The 19,347-nt window shown below is 42.0% G+C and overlaps 1 protein-coding gene across 2 annotated transcripts; it reads right to left on the bottom strand.

The window, feature by feature from the left end:
- Nucleotides 1-1,110: 1,110 nt before the first annotated feature.
- NPM1 (nucleophosmin 1) lies at nt 1,111-17,450 on the bottom strand. Of its 2 annotated transcripts, XM_066342010.1 has the most exons (11): nt 17,264-17,450; nt 15,668-15,747; nt 14,523-14,642; nt 14,108-14,201; nt 13,690-13,796; nt 13,520-13,587; nt 9,084-9,141; nt 7,570-7,650; nt 6,839-6,940; nt 4,873-4,947; nt 1,111-1,467 (listed from the first exon to the last, which is right to left on the bottom strand). In XM_066342010.1, exons 1-11 carry the CDS (start codon nt 17,319-17,321, stop codon nt 1,429-1,431), a joined length of 882 nt encoding a protein of 293 aa, XP_066198107.1. In that variant the 5' UTR covers nt 17,322-17,450; the 3' UTR covers nt 1,111-1,428. The 2 variants fall into 2 exon arrangements, with proteins under 2 accessions (XP_066198107.1, XP_066198108.1); XM_066342011.1 differs by lacking the exons at nt 1,111-1,467; nt 4,873-4,947 and adding an exon at nt 5,694-6,147.
- Nucleotides 17,451-19,347: the final 1,897 nt, after the last annotated feature.

Below are 19,347 nucleotides of genomic sequence, written 5' to 3'. Positions count from 1 at the left end.
CCAAGGATCAGGACAAGACTAACACGCATCATAAAATCTCAGAACACTTGCAATAAAACTACCTTAATTACCTCTCAAAAAATCATATACAAAAATACATGAAAATGGCAAAACACTAGGCCAAAGAAAGTACACAACTGAAAAATTCTAGACTTGGCTTATAAGGTAGCCTTGAATTTTATGGCAAAAGTAAAAAAATGTTTTTCATATATTCAAAGACTCAGGATACTTGGCTCATATTAAGAAACTACTAGAGAACATACCACAGCAAAACACGAGCAATTAGGACTCTAATTTCCAACCATCAGGCAACTGAATCATGTAAAACAGACCAAGGGTCAGCACCCCTGAAACCCCTCATGTAACCACATGATAAATTAACTTTCCTCCCAGGGACCGGGGGGGGGGGGGGGGGGGGGGGCACACAGGACTGAAAGTTCGAGACCATCCTCTGTTCTGGTGGAGAAAGGACATGGCAGGCTGCTTTAATATGCCAGGTTTCCTTTGAGGATAGACGGATAGGTGTCTGATGGAACACGTGGAAACACATTAGCATGGCTATAATCATTATTAGGAGGTAAGAAGGTATAAGCACTAAATCCTCACAATTAAAGATTGGGGCCCAGGACGGTTGGCTCAGTGGTAGAGCGTCCGCCCAGCATGTGGAAGTCCGGGTTCAACTCCCGTCATGGAACACAGGAGAAGTGCCCATCTGCTTCTCCCCCCTCCATCTCTCTCTTCCCCTCTAGCAGTGAAGGCTCAAGTGGTTCCAGCAAAATTGGCCTGGGTGCGGAGGACGGCTCCATGGCTTTGGCCTCAGGAGCTAAAATTGCTCGGTTTCCAAGCAATGGAGCTGCGGCCCAGTCGGGCAGAGCATCACCTGGCAGGGGCTTAGTGGGTGAATCCTGGTCAGGGCACATGGAGTTTATCACTGCTTTCCCACCTCTTAATTAAAAAAAAAAAGGTTGGTTAATTGCGAGAAGCCTAACTAGTGGAGGGATAGTATAATAGGGCAGGAACTATTTCTCTTGAGATTTTAGGATACACCATTTGACAATTATGTACATGTACTTTTGACAAAGTATAGAGAATAAATAATAGAAGCAGTGCTACTTTATTAAAATACTGAGTTTATTTCACATGTATATTTCTGTCTCCCCACCATTTCCATCTGTCTGACCACCACTACTACTATGTCCTATCATAACATTCCATACATACTTAACACCAAGCAAAGGGTGGAGTTCCATCTTTAAAAACTAAACAGGCATTTTGGACAACACATTCTTGGCAATGGAACCTGGACAACGTTTATCAGACACGGTAGGGAAAGTTCTCACTCTGCATTATAAAAAGGACAGCCAGATATCAACTGTTACAGAAATGAAATAAGACGGAAAATTTTAACAAACTGTTTAAACTATTTTCTTAAAGAGACTTCCTCCACTGCCAGAGATCTTGAATAGCCTGGAAAAAAAAAAGAAATGTGGTTAAAGAACCACAGCACTTCACAGACAACCAATAAATTAAACCACGACTCTTTGTACAGCTCAACATATCTTTTTTTCAGTTTACCACCAAAACGGTTCACTCTCAATAATTAAGAATTCCAAAAAACAAATTTTATACTGGGACATAATATCAAGTACATCAATTCATACATAAAAATTACATGATTCTTTGTAGGCAAAGTTAATTATAGTAATAATATACATTTAGTAGCTTAGGCATCTTTAGTTAAAGAAATCAAGAGTCAAGGCAGAGACTAGTTGGGACAGGATTGCCTCAATGTCTTATGCTTTAGGGCCACCAGATTTAGCAAATAAATAGATGACACAGTTAAACATATTTAGTTCTAAGCCTATGCATTGTGTACACAGGACACATACTTTAAAAATTATTTAAAACAACATCTTTTATATATTTCCCTGAAGATGTGGGATTAATCACAACAGTTCCTGGCCTTACACAACTTCTTTATAAAATTCCTTAGTGTTGTTTACACTTGAACATACTATAGTTCTTACAGAGGGCACATCTAAATTGTTCCATTTCATCCAGTAACATCCATTAACGAGAGCGTGCTCAGCATAAGCATTGTGAGTTGGTACGCAGTATTAACAGTTCTCTTATCTGGTTAAACCACTTAACATTTTTCCATGACCTAACTTGCTGTTTCATCCTTGAAATCTCCTAATTACTTAAAATGTTGCCTACTTACCAAGAAATAATTATAAAAAGATAAAGGTTATCACTGTCAATTTCTATGTCCTTCAACACAGATGATTCTACAGGGTGGGACAAAAGTAGGCTTAACAGTTTTCAGTGTAACAAAAGTTACTCTACTATTTCCTCACTGACTTCCCCATCCGAACGGCTGTAAACCTGCACTTCCCACCCTGTACTTGCTCTCGTGCTGGTCTTCAGTAACAACCATGTAAAAATCAAATTCTTCCAAGTGATAAAAATCTACTTCAAGTTGACATTTCTTTTTCTATTCATAAATAACATTTTCTTTTTAAGGAGCAGTCTTATGTTTTTGTCAACTCCAGGATTCAGTAGTCCTTTAAAGCAATGGCGCACCTTCAAGGAGTGCGCTCATCTGGAAAACGCAAAAGAGAATGATTTCGTGACGCTCCGAAGTGAGAAGGCACCAGAGGCCGCCTGCCCGGTCCTCATGAAACAGACCAGGACAGCAACACTCATTCTACAGAACCACTTGGACTTTGTGTCAACTTCTGAATCAATAGTTTGCACTCTTACACATTCACCAAAATTTTTATCTGTTAGTCCCTCCACCCAAAAAAAAAAAAGTGTAATTCCTTTCAACTCTTAAATCAAGAGTTCACAGAAAATTGCTGTTTTAGTCCATCTGGAAGGAATTTTACTAGCCAAATCCTCATAAGCAACACTTTTTCACGAGAAAAACTGCACAAGCAATGGGAAAACTTTTATAGTGATTACTTGCATCTGTAGCTATGCCATAAAAACGTGACACATTCAGTTTTGATAATCTCTAGTAGTAAACTGAGCTATTACATTTTTTACTATTCCAGAAATTTCATCCTGGCACTTCATACTTTCAGTTTGAAGTCAGAAAATACTTGTTAGCAGTGAATTCAGTCATTTTAGCTGCAAGACTGATGTACTTACTATGTTGAAGGCCCTTGCAATTTTCATTACTTTTTGCCTTTACCTGAATTTTTCTTAATGAAAAACTTTGTTTTTGCCTGACCAATGGTGGCTCAGAGGATAGAGCACTGACCAGAGACAGAGGTCCCCGGTTCAAAATCCCAAAATTGCCAGCTTGAGTGCAGGATCACTGACATGAGCCTAAGGTCGCTGGCTTGACGGGGTCACTGGCTTGGCCTGACCCTCCTGGCCAAGGCACATGAGAGGCAATCGGTCAACAACTAAAGTGACACAACTACGAGTTGTGTTTAGCTCTCTCACTTCCTCTCAAAAAAAATTTTAGTTTGCCACTTTGGGTACAGGTTAAAGAAGTCACATTATCCCTTATACTTACCTGTTAGTACATGCTGGTTTATATCTGATTTCCAACCATTTTCAACATTTATTAACAACTGCATATTATAGCTTCAAAATGTTTAATAAATGCCAACTATTCAAAAGAATTCAGAATTTACAGTTACATTTTGGGGCTCAAATACAAACACAAACAGTAATAACCAAGAGTGAAAAAGATAAAACTTGATCATCTCTTAGCCACTAAGTCAATCAAGGCTGAACTCACAACCAACTGTACAGGATTGAACCACTGAAATGGTTTCACACCAGAGAAAAAGTGTTGTCATTTAAATGACTTAAATACTAAATACTGTGGCAGAAAAACTGCTCTAATTGGCAAATTTATTTCCTTAATTAAAATTCTGAAGACTTGCCTGACCAGGCAGTGGCGCAGTGGATAGAGCATTGGACTGGGATGTGGAGGACCCAGGTTCAAGACCCCGAGGTCACCAGCTTGAGCGCGGGCTCATCTAGTTTGAGCAAATCTCACCAGCTTGGAACCAAGGTCACTGGCTCGAGCAAGGGGTTACTCGGTCTGCTGTAGGCCCCATGGTCAAGGCACATATGAGAAAGCAATCGATGAACAACTAAGGTGTCGCAACGAAAAATTGATGATTGATGCTTCTCATCTGTTCCTGTCTGTCCCTATCTATCCCTCTCTCTGTCTCTGTAAAAAAAATAAATAAAATTCTAAAGACTTAGGGAACCCCAACAGAAACAAGCCAGAGAATAGAGCTGGTATACACGACACCTTACATAACTGCTTTTACATTTTCCTTTACAGCCTATAATTGTATACAAGATAACAAAAATTCATACATAAATTTTCTCTTGACAGAATATCTTCACATGCAAGAAAGAGAAAAATCTTAAGAGTTGACTCAAGCTTAAATATTGAGCTTTTACTACAATTTGGTTTCTTGCTTCCAGATTTTACACGTTAGGTTCATTTCAGTAAAATGTGCTTCCCATAAAATCTATGGAGAAAATGGTCTCCCTCTGCCAGCTCACCAGAAAGCGAAGACCAGACTGCTCCAAGCAGCCAAACGGAGCAGCACTGAAACCGCAGTGCACTTCCTCCGCCAACACAGCACCAAGAGTAAGACCGAGTACAGGAGCCGAGGGGTAATTTACCAACTATATAAAAGCTGGGAAATATACTAAAAAATTTATCTTCTCAGCTTCTGCCAACTAAAGTCTTAAAGTATTTCCATGTATTTAATCTGAAGTATTGTCTGTGGTTAGGAGCCTTTTATAAGAAGCCAACACTTCAAGAGACTAGAATCATAGTAAATCACAATTTAAAAATTAGGATTATGTCACATCTTCAGAAAACTTAGTTACCTCCTGGTCAGTCATCCGGAAGCAATTCTTTACGTAATTGATGAACTTGGCTTCCACTTTAGGAAGAGAACCACCCTATTGAGATAAAAGCATTATTAAGGGTAAGTAGATAAGCATTATTAAGGGTAAGTAGATAAGCACTATTTGTAAGATATGAAATTTGCATGCTGTTACATGAATCATCAGTTCACATCTTGTTCCTAAAGTCTCTAAAAAATACTGCATGCACCTTTATCAGGCAGGCCCGGATAGCCCTAGTGAGCAACTCGATATTAGGCCCTAGGACCTGCAGAGCATCCTGGTGTCTGCACTCCCCAGTGGGCCTGTCAGTCCCAACTCTCTCCAGCCTTTCTACAAATACAAAGTATAAGCAACTCTTGAGTCTTCAGGCACTCCAATGTCACCTGACCGCCTACTGTCTTGTCTCCCAAGTCAGTTTACCACCACTCTGACCCACCCAGAATCAAATAAACCCACACCCCTTTTAAGAACCACATAGACATATGACCAAGACTGTTAGGTCACTTCAGACATACTGAGATCCTAAGTCCAGCACAACAGTAACCTGCAGGTCAATTCAGGGGTATATTATAATAAGGGGAACCAATGTCACTGCATTTTCTTGCATAAGCAAGAAACCATAATAGCATTAGCACCAAATCATTTTTAAAGCATTGCAATTATGCAATGTTTATATTTACCACTACTTTGGATTATTAAATATAATAATATATACTTTTATTTCTATGTTGAACTATTTTTTAATTTTCCTTTTAAGTTGAATCTGTACATATAGTTTAAAAGGTCAAGGCTTCAGGAATGACAAAGGGACCATGGCATGAAATAGGTTAGGGGTCAGGTATGGTATATGATACTTAATTGCCTCTATTACCTAGAAAAAAAACCTGTTATTTCCATTCTTAAATTATTGTCACATACATTCTTATTTGATTCATTCAAGTGTTTATTGAGCAGCTAGGGAGATACAAAGGTATAGAAAACATGATTAAAGAGGTGAGGCAAATGAACAAGTGGAAAGAAAAGTGCACTGAATCACAGAAATCAAGAGAGTGCTTTAGGAGATTAAGGGTGAGATCCCTTCCAGCCTGGAAGGGGCATGGGTGCGTGGGAAGTCAGGAAAGGGGACTGAGATTAAATAGAAGACTTCAGTCTGGGTTGCTGATGATACTCAGTATGGACTATATTTGTCTCTCCTTTTCCTCTTTCCCCATCTTTGGGCTTAATTTACCAGTAGTGACCAGGATTGTTCAATGCCTGCAATCAAACCAAGGAGATAGGACCGTATTAAAATGTGGGGGAGGGTATCTAAAAGGTCATTTAGCACTGTATGCAAGGGATAAAAGTAAAGCAGCAATACAAGGAGGGCAAAAAGGGTTACAGTAGTACTAAAGCAAAGTCAAGAAACACATTCTGGGTCTAAAATGCCGTTTTCCCGACTGACTGGTCAGTGCATTAGGAAGGGCAACGTGAAGCGCAACGTGAAGCCACATAGAACCCAGGAACGCACGGAGAGAGGAATCAGCAGCTCTTCCTCCCCACCCACATGCACACTCAACCACCAGGCTCTAACAGTAATTATTCAGGAATTCACGCTTCTCTCAAACGGGCTTCAAAATATTTAAGATATTTAAATCAGTAAATCTCCAAGTCCAGAGTTCACTGAAGTTAAGTTTAGCCCCACAGGCAAGTGAGTAGCAGAGCAGGAGCCAATTCTCTTCTCCCAAAGACTGAGTCTCTAATTTTTCCAACTATTTCCATTTCATGACTCATACGCCCTCTGCTGGTTCTGTAGCATCTTACACCAAAAGATCAGCCAAAGGGAAGTGTTATTTATCTTATATTAAGGAATTTAAAAAAAGAACAGTGCTATTCCAAGCCCCCAAGAAAGGTATAATTTGAAGATGTAAATAAACCTATTTAGTTTCTTAAAGATAATTTTACTCACTTTTTCTATACTTGCTTGCATTTTTGCTTTAATGTCTTCTACAGAACTAGGTCCTTTCGGTGTTTTAGGAGTTCTTTCCTGTTTTTTGAAGGATTCCTGACCCTAGAAAAAAGTTAAATTTCAAAAGATTTTCAGATCCAGCTCCTAATTAAGACCCACCCTGCCTACAGGTTCTCAGCAGTCATTCTCACAATCCTTCCTTGTAAAAACTAGTCAAAAACCAGAATCAAGTTGCTACTACAAATGAATGCATGTCTGCACAACTTTTTAAGTCATTCCTTAACAAAGGAATAGGAGTATTTGGAGCCAGCATTTATATTCAATACTAGTCAGTTCTACACTTAAAGGACATCATCAAAAATGAAACCAGAAGGCCCCTACGAACGAAGCAAAGTCAATGCAGCTTGATGCATGGGGCTCATCCCAGAGTATTTAAATAACCTCTGAGCCCAGGTATTCTTTTAAGCTCCTTACTTGACACTAATAATGCAGCAAGGGTTGAGAAACTGCACCATGCAATAAATTTACCTTTCAACAAGCAGGATCCCTTACAGGAGAGAACTAGATTTATATGACAATGACCACCAACAAGCACACTTTAGCTCTTTAAAGACACCAATTACAGTTGTTCTCCAAAGGCCTATCAAATTTCAGACAGCTCACATTCTTCCACAGAAGAACCTTTAGGTTCCCGAATTCAATGAAGCCTTGTATTGTATGTGACCACTTACTTTTGATCTTGGTGTTGGTTTTGAGTCTTTTCCATTCTGGTTTGATTTTTGTGCATTTTTGGCTGGAGTATCTCGTATAGACTGTAATTAAAAATTAACCTTAATCAATGCATATCGACATACCAGTGTACATAAAACTGCCCCAAACCATGTAAGAAAAGCAGCAATCCAGCTAAGAAACAATCATTTTGACAGAAAGTTGCAAAAGAGAGCTAACAATGAGAAAGCCACATGATTCAAGAACCTAAGTTGCCCTGGCCGGTTGGCTCAGCGGTAGAGCGTCGGCCTAGCGTGCGGAGGACCCGGGTTCAATTCCCGGCCAGGGCACACAGGAGAAGCGCCCATTTGCTTCTCCACCCCTCCGCCGCGCTTTCCTCTCTGTCTCTCTCTTCCCCTCCCGCAGCCAAGGCTCCATTGGAGCAAAGATGGCCCGGACGCTGGGGATGGCTCTGTGGCCGCTGCCTCAGGCGCTAGAGTGGCTCTGGTCACAACATGGCGACGCCCAGGATGGGCAGAGCGTCGCCCCCTGGTGGGCGTGCCGGGTGGATCCCGGTCGGGCGCATGCGGGAGTCTGTCTGACTGTCTCTCCCTGTTTCCAGCTTCAGAAAAATGAAAAAAAAAAAAAAAAAAAAAAGAACCTAAGTCATCCCCACTATTAGGAAAGTTTTCAGGACAGCCCTGCTGAGGACCAATTTTAAGTACTAGACCAGGGGTAGTCAACCTTTTTATACCTACCGCCCACTTTTGTATCTCTGTTAGTAGTAAAATTTTCTAACCGCCCACTGGTTTCACAGTAATGGTGATTTATAAAGTAGGGAAGTAACAACTTTATAAAATTTATAAAGGCCCTGGCCCGTTGGCTCAGTGGTGGAGCATTGGCCTGACGTGTGGGAGTCCTGGGTTCGATTCCCAGCCAGGACACACAGGATAAGCGCCCATCTGCTTCTCCACCCCTCCCCCTCTGTCTCTCTATTCCCCTCCCGCAGCCGAGGCTCCATTGGAGCAAAGATGGCCGGGCGCTGGGGATGGCTCTGATTGCGGCAGAGCGACACCGCAGATGGGCAGAGCATCGCACCCTGGTGGGCATGCCGGGTGGATCCCGGTCGGGGCGCATGCGGGAGTCTGTCTGACTGCCTCCTGTTTCTAACTTCGGAAAAATACAAAAAAAAAAAAAAAATTATAAAGCAGTTACAGCAAGTTAAAGCATATAATATTAATAATTACTTACCAAGTTCTTTATGTCGGATTTTCGCTAAGTTTGGCAGAATAAATCTTTATAAAACAACTTACTATAATGAAATCTACCTTTTTATTTATACTTTGGTTGCTCTGCTACCACCCACCATGAAAGCTGGAACGCCCCCTAGTGGGCGGTAGGGACCAGGTTGACTACTACTACTAGGATCATCAATCATTCCCTTCCAAAGCCAGCTTTCACTCACTACAAAAAATTTCCATGATTTTCTGTGATAAGCTATTTCTGACAATCTTGCAGCATTGTCCAGCCTACTTACTTTCTTTACTGGAGCTTTTTCTTCAGCTTCCTCATCCTCAAAATCATCATCATCATCACTACAAATGAAATAAGTCACTATTACTAATTCAATTGACTCAAAAACATAAAAGCCTACCTAGAAATTGATTGAATCTATACATTTAGTCAATCAAGACATTAAGAACTTCCAAACTTTGGGGGATTGACAAAGAATCAAAAGCAGTATCTTGAAGAGACTTATCCTTCATGCTTACTGAGCCACTGATCAAAATCCTCAAGAGGTGGAAGCAACCAGAATGTCCATTAATGGTTAAATGGATGAAGAAAATGTCATATGTACATGGAATTAAATATTCAGTCTTAAAGGACATGTCCACATGCTGTACCTGGAGGAATCTTAAGGGTATCATACTTAGTGAAACAAGACAGTCACTAAAAAAGACGAATACCACAATTCAACGTAAATTCTAGATAACTGAACGGAACTGTGGTTGCTAGGGGCTGGGAAGAGGGTAAATGGAGTTTTGATCAATGGGCATGTTTTCAGCACTACTCGATGAAGAGTTTGAGATGTTAACAATGTGGACATGGTCTACAGCAGTGGTTTTCAACCGCCAGTCCGCGGACCGGGGCAGGTCTGCTGCTCCACGAGTTAACCACCCTGGTTTACACTACCATGGTATACCCTTAAAAACGGTAAGATGGTAAATGTTATGTTTTTTAGAACTAAAAAAATTAAGTATTTGGGGATAATGTAGTTGAAAGAAAATTTAAATAGAAAACACCCCATGTTTACAGATATAAAGTAAGGTGGTAACTCTCTCCAAGTTGATTTACAGATTCAATGCAATTCCTAAAAGAATGCTAGCTTTACAAAATCATCATCAAAATTCAAGCAAACCAAAGTAGCCAAATAATGATCTTCAAAAAGAACAAAAGTTGGAGGGGCCACACAAAGCAACAGAAACCAACAGTGTGTTACTGGCATTAGGAATAGACACACATCAATAGAACAGAACTGAAGAGTCCAGAATACACACATATACAGGTGGGGCAAAAGCTGTTCATATGAAAATACATTAAAAGTAAATGATACACAAATAAATTGTTTTGTGTACCCACAACTATAAACCTACTTTTGCCCCACCCCTGTATTCAAGGGAATTATTTTCAAGCATGTCAAGATCATTCAAAGGGAAAGAAGTCTTAACAAATGGTGGTGGGCCCGAGGCAGTTGTACAGTGGATAGAGCACCATGCCAACATGCCAGGGTTGCAGGTTCAGTCCCGGTCAGGACACATACAGAAATCAACCAATGAAGGCATTAAATAAGTGCAACAACAAATTAATATTTTTCTCCCCGCCCTCCAAAAATTAATTTTAAAAAGTTATTTTAAATAGTTTTTGGACAACTTGATATCTACATACAAAAGAATGAAATTGGGTCAAAGAGCTAAATATAAGAACTAAAGCTATATAAAACTTTTAAAAGATTTGGCAGTGGTATCCTTGGCACAACACCAACAGCACAAGCAACAAAATCACTGGACTTCATGAAAACTGAAAACTGCAAAGGACACCACCCAGATAGTGGAACGAAAGCCACAGAATGGGAGAAAATATGTGCAAATCTAATGGGTTTGTTTCTGAAATATACAAAATATTGTTACAGTGCACTATAAATACAATTACTAGTAAATACTACAACATTGATGAATCTTAAAAATACTGTGGTAAATGAAAGAAACTAGTCCTTTTATTGTGAAATATCCAAAACAGGTAAATCAATAAAAACCCAATCAGAAGTCTATTAGCAAAGAGTGAAACTAGTTTGTTTTAATTACTTCACAAACATGTTTCTTTTCCACACTAGTCTCAATAAAACAGGAGTAGTTTCACTGACAGACAACCAAAGAACCATCCATCATTCCAGACTGGAGTACAAATTTGCTATGCTAACTGCAGAGCAAGTCTACAGTCCTTGAAGTCTTTTTCAACAGTGACAGACAATTTTGGCCTTTGGAAACCAATCCCTACACACCTCTTCCTACCTGGAACAAGATGACAGTGATTTCTACAAAATCGCTATCCCTAATAAAATACAGAAAAGGTTGTTTATGGAGAAGACCACACATAATATTGAGATAACTTTTAATGTACTTAAATGGGTCTTCAGCCTTTCTTGCTTACATCAGTAGCAGTCAACTAACCCCAAACCATGCCTTTCCATTCCCAAAACAGAACTCATCAACTTCCCTTTCCATCTGGTGTGTTCCAAGTCTTCTGGGACTATGGCTTATCATCTCCACTATTTCAACTAAAACAAAGAGGTGGCTCTTGATATCTCATTGCCCCTAACCAGTGGAATTTCCTAAGACATGCTATCCTCAAGGCCTCTGTTAACTGTCTCTCCCTATGCACATATCTGACTACCCTTCTTGCATGGAATATAAAATTTACTGATTTGAACCACTTTAATATTTATACTTTTCACTCCTCCCTCACTAATCAGAAGCAAGATGCCAAACAGGCCCTATTCTAAAGCCATCCTGGAAAGGATGACTATACTGCTAGACCAGTGGTAGTCAACCTGGTCCCTACCGCCCACTAGTGGGCGTTCCAGCTTTCATGGTGGGCGGTAGTGAAGCAACCAAAGTAGAAATAAAACAGATTTAACTATAGTCAGTTTTTATAAAGATTTATTCTGTCAAACTTAGCGAAAATCCGACATAAAGTACTTGGTAAGTAATTATTATTATATGCTTTTTAACTTGCTGTAACTGCTTTATAAATTTTATAAAGTTACTTCCCTACTTTATAAATCACCATTACTGTGGAACCGGTGGGCGGTTAGAAAATTTTACTAACAGAGATACAAAAGTGGACGGTAGGTATAAAAAGGTTGACTACCCCTGTGCTAGACATTCATCTGTAAACCTACACAAAGGTAAATTGAGATTACCAAAGACTAAATAAACTCAAGCCTAAGTAGACACCGTGTATCATCACCCAAATTTCTCATTTCTGTCCTATATCCGCTTCCATTCCTCTCTTGATATTTTATTACTAATGGCAAATGTTCTCAAAGTACTAACAGTCAAAAATACTATACTGGGTCTGTAACTTTGACATGAATTTTTAAAGTATTAAACTCTTTCATCCTTTTCCTATTTTCTACCTGTATTATCATTCTCAAAGGTTTTTTTAAAGAACCACCAGCGTGGCCAGTTGAGGTTACTGAAAACCTAACTTCCAGGGCTGATCATTAATTAATGCATGTTCTCAAGTCTTTCTTACATTTCTAGTTAAAATGTTTTCAATAGCACAAATTCAATTTGGACGTATCTTTGAGCTCACTGAGTAGACACCATGAGCAGAGCTGATCTTTCTGAGTAAAAAATAAATATTATGGACAAGAAGTTATTGCTGTACTTATATGGTGGCAGACATGTCCAAGGAATATTGCAGGGATTTGATCCCTTCATGAATTTTAGGATAGATGTGTGAAGATGAAACTAGTAGGTAATGGTAATGGAAGATGGTGTCATGTTAGAAGCCTTACACGTGTGAAGAATGGCTGTGTTCACCAGAGAAACCAACTCTTCCACATGTCCCCTCTCCACAGCACCTGCTTCACTGTAATATACTAACCAAGTTGTGCACATTTTCACATCAAACTTCTTAAATTTTTGTATTGGCCAAATGAAGAAACAAATGTTTTCAATAAATATATATGAACCAATCTGGGAACTCAGGGACAGAGTTGACAGGCAATTAACAACAATATATTAAAAGTTACTGGTACTGTTGCATACAGGAAAGACCAATTACAAGTAGTATTTTATTGCACAGTGTGCACGTAACTATTTACCACAGCCTGTCTTTAAAATATACCAGACTTTAAAAATGGCACATGTGAGAAAGCAATCAATTAACTAATTAAGGTACCACAACTATGAGTTGATGCTTATCTCTCTCCCTTTCTGTCTGTCCCTCTCTTGCAAAAACAGTCTGGCCTTACCTTGTGCTGGTGCAGTGAATAAAAATGCTGAGGCTGCCAATTTGTAACCCCAAGTTTGCCTGCTCAAGGCTCATACAAGCAGCAAACACAAGTTCTCATGCTTCCCATTCCTCTCCCTTCTTTCTCTGCCTTCTCTCTAAAAAATTAGTAACACCCAGACTTGTTAGCGTGCAGTAATGCATCCACTACTACCTTCCTCAGAAGGTGCTCAGTCAGATAATTTGAGAAATCCTGAAAATCTGCAATGCACTGCGCAGCATTTCCCAAACTCAGAGCCAACAGCATCCTTTACTCAGCTCATTCAACCTAAAGTGACACCGCTGTTTTCCTTTATTTAATCAAAGCTATCACTCAATTCCACAGGGACATTTTGGTCAACTATTCCCTTAAAACTCCTCCATACAACCATGTCACGTTCCTAAGTGCATACTTACTCGTCATCGTCATCATCATCCTCATCGTCATCATCATCCTCATCCTCAGCAGCAAGTTTTACTTTTTTCTTTAAAAAGGAAAAGAGAACAAAAAACTTCTGAGCAAATACTGATTCTAAACACCCAAGTCCAGGCCAGAGGAAGGTATCTGTCCCAAACGCCGCGTGTACCTGTGGGACCTTGCCGCCGCTTCCAGGGGCAGGCCGCTTCCCAGATATGCTCAGGAGTTTCACGTCCTCCTCGTCCTCATCCTCTGACTCTGCATCTTCCTCCACAGCTAGAATAAAGTCCTCCATTAGCTACTACACTCAACTGACAAGCAAGAACTCAGGAAGGCAATTTATACAGTAAAGAATATTTAAAGAGAGATTGTACTATGTAAAAAAATAACAGCAAATTTTTTAACAAGGAATTGTAGGGCCTAACACTTATTACTAGGTTTTGAACACAAAATAACAGGCTTTTCCATTATAAATTACTAATAAAAATTACTATACTCCCATTTGATCCTACTATAAGGATAGCAACCCAGTAGGAACAAAGTTACTGGCATAAAAGATAATAAACAGCATCACAAAAATAACATACCCACTAAGTGCTGTCCACTAATATGCACAGGTCCTGAACCACACTTCAACCGTAAGACCACAGGTGGTGTTATTTCAAAGCCACCAAGGGAAACCTAAAAAGGAGAAGTTTTCAAATCACTAAATATTGTTAAGAAAATAAAAAGTTAAATGTTATTAAGCCTGCTCATAACTTACAAATGTGTTAAGAGGCACACCAGGCAAATCCATAAACCAATGAATCCGTCCCGTCCCCCCCCCCCACCCCGATACACAAGCAGCAACCATGTTCAAGATGAACAGAAGATGTAGCTGCAACTACAGGAACCAAACCACATTTCCCCTCTCTCCTTTCCTGGTGTGTGACCCAAGTGACACCTCCCCTACAACAACAAAATTAGACCTTGATATAAACTCCAAAGTGTAAGAGCCCTTACCGTTGGCTGTACAGACATTTTCAAAGTTGCCAGTGTTACTTTAATTGGACTGCCTTCATAATTCATTGCCTCTGCTTCAACAATGTGCAATTCATCTTTTGCACCAGCCCCTAAACTGACCTGAAAACAGAAAAATAGTATTCAACTTAAGTTTCCTCTATTTTACAATCCACCACGAAAGTTATGTTTAATATGTGTATGTAAACTGTTCACTATTACCACTGATGGAAAACTAATTTGTACACAATGCTGTTTTCAAGTTTTAAGGGACCTTGACAATCAACTTCTCAGTCAGTAAACATGAACAAATGTGTAACAATACATTTGATGGCCAGCCTGTGATGGCACAGCACATAGAGCGTCAACCTGGAACTCTGAGGTCGCCAGCTGGAAATCCCGGGCTTGCTGGGCCAAGGCACATGCAACAAGCAATCAGTGAACAACTAGCATCTACTGAGCACCTAATGAGTTGATGCCTTCTCGCACCCCCCCTCGTAAAATTGATAATACTTGGGGGGGACCACCTGACGACAGTAGTTGTACATGTCATCATCTATGGCAGTGGTCCCCACCCCCTGGGCTGTGGACTGGTACCGGTCCGCAGAGAAAGAATAAATAACTTACATTATTTCCGTTTCATTTATATTTAAGTCTGAACAATGTTTTAGTTTTAAAAAATGACCAGATTCCCTCTGTTACATCCGTCTAAGACTCACTCTTGACACTTGTCGCGGTCACATGCTACATTTATCCATCCCACTCTAAAGGCAGGTCCATGAATATATTTTCTGACATTAAACTGGTCTGTGGCCCAAAAAAGATTGGGGACCACTGATCTATGGCACCTACAGTACGGCTCACCTAACATTACTGACCACATACAAGTTGAACAGTTGGCTGTAGGCTAGCTAGTCTCTGTAGGGCACAAGACAGAGTCATTACTACCCTAAGGAACTTTATGTGGCAACTGAAGTACACAGGTACTGAAAGTTCAGCAGTAGTGTGACTGGACTTTTATTATTTGCCAAAGGAATGGTAAAGATGCCAAGTTCTGTATCACAGGTATACAGAAAACAGGTATGTAAACAGGAACTAAGGCTGAAATGGAGAAAGGCTGAGTAGTTTATATTGGAAAGTTTAAGTACCGTTCGTAAGGATAATTGGTGCTCATTTTCATCATTATCCACCTTGAAGTGATAATCTTTGTCGGCCTTTAGTTCACAACCTGTAAATGAAGAAAAAGCAACTTAACAGGAAAAAAAAAGCACTGAAACTTTTTCCAATAGAAAGGGTTAAACAAAAATATTTTGATATAAACTGATCAGAATCCCCCAACTGTTCAAAATGGCTAGGAATAAAAGCTTTAATGTACTGTGCATGTTACCTATCCCATCACTAGACAAAATCTGTTCTAAAATCCTATCAGAATAAAACTTTAATTAAATGATTCCATTTAATTGCAACCTAACAGTTACTGGCACAGATACTTAAATGTTATCGCTCAATTAGCAAACCTCAGCGTGGTATATAAAATACAAAACAAATTTGCGGCAGAATTCGCAGTTAAAGCATGACTGACACAAAGAAATGGCTTCAGCAATGAAGTTCACTGAAAACCTAATCAAGTCTCTCCTTAGTATGATATGTACTGTGCCCTGGAAGGGGAGGGATCCCCAAACCTTGGAATAGTACCACAACAGTACCAGGTCTTGTTGATCCAAATTGAACCCCAACACATATCTCATCTTTAAAAATAAAAAGCTGTTTGCCCAATGCCGACCATAGGTGCCCCTCTCCAAAGTAAGTCATTTACAATGACAATGCACCAGCCCAGGAGGCAAGGATCGTAGTTTAGACTTGATCTCGACTTCCCCGCACTTAGTCACTTCATTTCTCCGAGCATCTCCCAGTGGGTAATCCCACCTCCTGCGGCGACGAGACTGAAAAGAGGCTCCATAAAGGGCCTGCACTCAGAGAGGTTAAGCCCTGAACAAAGACCTCCACCATCCTGTAGCTACCAGCCCCTGCACTAACATTTCCCGCCCAAAGGCTCCGATGAAACCCCAGATTCCCAGGCCCGGGTGTGTTAAGACGTCAGCGAGCCCCGGATGTAGCCCCACACCCCCTCCTCTCCCGACCACGTTGCAACCACGTGCTCCCAGCGCCTGCGGCCTGAGGCCGGGCCGGGCCGCGCCGCCCCTCCCCCCGGAACCCGCCGAGGCACAGGGGCCGTCCGGGGCCGGGAGGGCAGCGCCAGGCTCCCTCCATCCTCCCCTCCAGGAGAAAGGCCTACGGCTCCCACCCACCACGAGCCCGTACGACCTTCCGCACCAACCCGGGGCCCGGCACCACCGACACCGGCCTAGATCCAGAAGCCTCCGAACCTCCCCACCCACTGGAAAACAAAGTAAAATACTGGAGCTCCGCCGGGTGCCCCGGACAACGCCGAGCCCTCGGCGAGTCGTTCCCAAGACAGCTGAGACTCTGGGCCTCGGGCGGCTCACGCCCCGGGCTTCAGGCCGGCCCTCCGCCCCATCCCTTCCCATCCCTGCGTGCCGCCCGCCCTGCCCTCCGGGCTCCCCATCCCTCAGGCCGCAGCGCGTCGGCAGCTCGCTCTCCGCTCGCTCCGACCTCCAGCCGGCCTCGCTTTCTCCCGCAGCGCAGGCCTCTGCCGGGATCCAGCCCCCTCCCCCAAAGCTGCCAGGCCCTGCTCGGCCGCGCTCCAGCCCGCCAGTACTCACCGAAAAGATAGTTCTGGGGCCTCAGAGGGCTCATGTCCATGTCCATCGAATCTTCCATGGGGTGGTAGCACGCACTTAGGTGGCAGAGAAGGCGGACGGAGAGGAATGACTGCCTGTTCCTCAGAACAGACACGCAGGACGGAATCGCACCAGGGAAAGGACGCGGGCTCCCTGCGCATATATATAGTACCTGAAGATCTCGCGAGAACTCCCGAAGTCCCGTCGCCGCGCGCGTGCTCGGGAGCCCCTCTTTCTGCTCGGTAGCACTCCCGCGCAAGCGCTCTTCAATCCCACTCCTTCCTTCCGAGCCCCCCACCTCCTCCAGGTACTTCGCGGGCTCCCACCGAGCACGCGCACTCATACGCGGACCCCACCCCTTCGCCGCCGCCGCTGCTGGAGCGCATGCGTGCTTCCGCCTGGTAGTGCGCGCCCCCTCCCCTTCCAAGCTTTCCACGTCCTGCTCAGGCGCGCTGGCCCGCCGCCAAGAGCCTGCGCAGCCCACCCTGCAAAATGGCGACGGCAGCCTTTGCGTCAGGCATGCAGAGCGAGCCGGTCGTCACCCCGGAAGCCGCTCGATTCACCTTCTCCCCGCCTCATGCCTCGCAGGCCGGCAGACAGGCATAACCACTTCAGTATTTCTGACTTGCCTAAAGGTCTGAGCTTGCAGCTCATTGCTTTCCCTAAGTGAAAGCATCAAATGCCAGAGACAGTGGAAGACAGGGTTCTTCTTTGCTGGGAAGGAAGGATGTCGCTGCTGGCCGGACTTACTCAAGTCCGTTTCTGTAGCTATGTTCTTTCTGAGGCAACAACTCCGAAGTTGAAATCCCTAGTCTTTATGTCATTTTGGGCACCGAGTCTGCCTCTTCTGTATGAACAGGGCAAGAACTAGGCCTGGGTGACATAAAGCACTGTAGATCTACAGTAGGTACCCACTAAGATCGTGTGTGGCAGATTGACTATCCCCACGTTGCAGTCAAGGATACAGATGGAGAGGAGTAAGGTGACTGAACCTATGAGGTGATGAGACAGCTCTCCAGCTCCAATATACGTGCAGACTAATCAATATCTTTGTATATATAGCCTTAGGGATGTCTTGAGGTAGCTTCGTAAATATATCCTAAGAAGTGAACTTGTATACGAAAAGGACAGGTTTTTACTTAAAAATATATGCACACATAAATGCATCTTTTCATTGTTTACATAAACAGGGTCATATTGTTTATATTATTGTCTTTGGGCTGCTGTAACTGAAGACCACAGGCTGGGTAGCTTATACACAACATAAATATGTTTCTCGCAGTTTGGGAGGTCCGGAGTCCCAAGAGCAGGGTGCCCACATGGTCAGGCAAAGGCTGTCTTCCAGGTTTGCATACTTCGGGTTCTATCCTCAAATGAGGGAAGGGGCATCGGATCTGTTTTATAAGGGCACTAATCCCATTCATGAGGGCTCCATCCTCATGACCTCATCACCTCCCAAAGGCCCCACCTACCAATACCACCACCTTTGGGGGTTAGGATTTCAATATATGAATTGGGGGGTGGGGAACACAAAGATTTAGAGGATAGCAATTGTTCTGAACTTGCCATCCTACTTTCATGCTTCCCACGATATTACGCAGAAGCCCACTGCCTTCTGTTTAGGAGTTGTATACTATTCCATGGAATGAACATATATAACTATTTCTTTAAATTCTAGGTTTTACATATCTCTTCATTTGTTAAACATCTTGTGATGGAGATTTTCAAGCATGTACAGGAATGGAAAGCATATTCTAATGAACACCTGTATACCAATCACCACCTTCAAAAATTATGAGCATAGAGTTTTTTTCAGAGGTGGCAGCATTTGAGCTGACACCTGCAGCACTGATGGAGGGGGACCATGTTCTAAGCAAAGGAAAGGATGTCAGCAAATACATGAAGGAGACACAGGGCGTGTAGGGGACCAGCAAGTCATTCTTTTGCCTGAGGTTACACTAAACAAAATTAGAACTCTAATGTGAAAGGCCCTTAAATGCCAGATTAAACATTTCTTTTTTTTTTTTAAGTTTTACCTTTATTTATTTATTTTAAAGATTTTTATT

Source organism: Saccopteryx leptura, chromosome 6, assembly GCF_036850995.1.
Source record: "Saccopteryx leptura isolate mSacLep1 chromosome 6, mSacLep1_pri_phased_curated, whole genome shotgun sequence".
Taxonomy (NCBI): Eukaryota; Metazoa; Chordata; class Mammalia; order Chiroptera; family Emballonuridae; genus Saccopteryx; species Saccopteryx leptura.
The sequence above is the reverse complement of the archived record's forward strand: the minus strand, read 5'-3'. Positions and strand labels throughout refer to the sequence as shown.

What these genes read in the sequence shown, in the direction of transcription:
- NPM1 (XM_066342010.1), bottom strand. Translation starts at nt 17,321, where the DNA reads ATGGAAGATTCGATGGACATGGACATGAGCCCTCTGAGGCCCCAGAAC. An exon ending in GCGGCGGCAAGGTCCCACAG is followed by an intron (nt 13,588 to 13,689) that starts GTACACGCGGCG and finishes TCCTTTTTAAAG; the next exon opens with AAAAAAGTAAAACTTGCTGC. An exon ending in TCCGGATGACTGACCAGGAG is followed by an intron (nt 1,468 to 4,872) that starts GTAACTAAGTTT and finishes TTTTTTTTCCAG; the next exon opens with GCTATTCAAGATCTCTGGCA.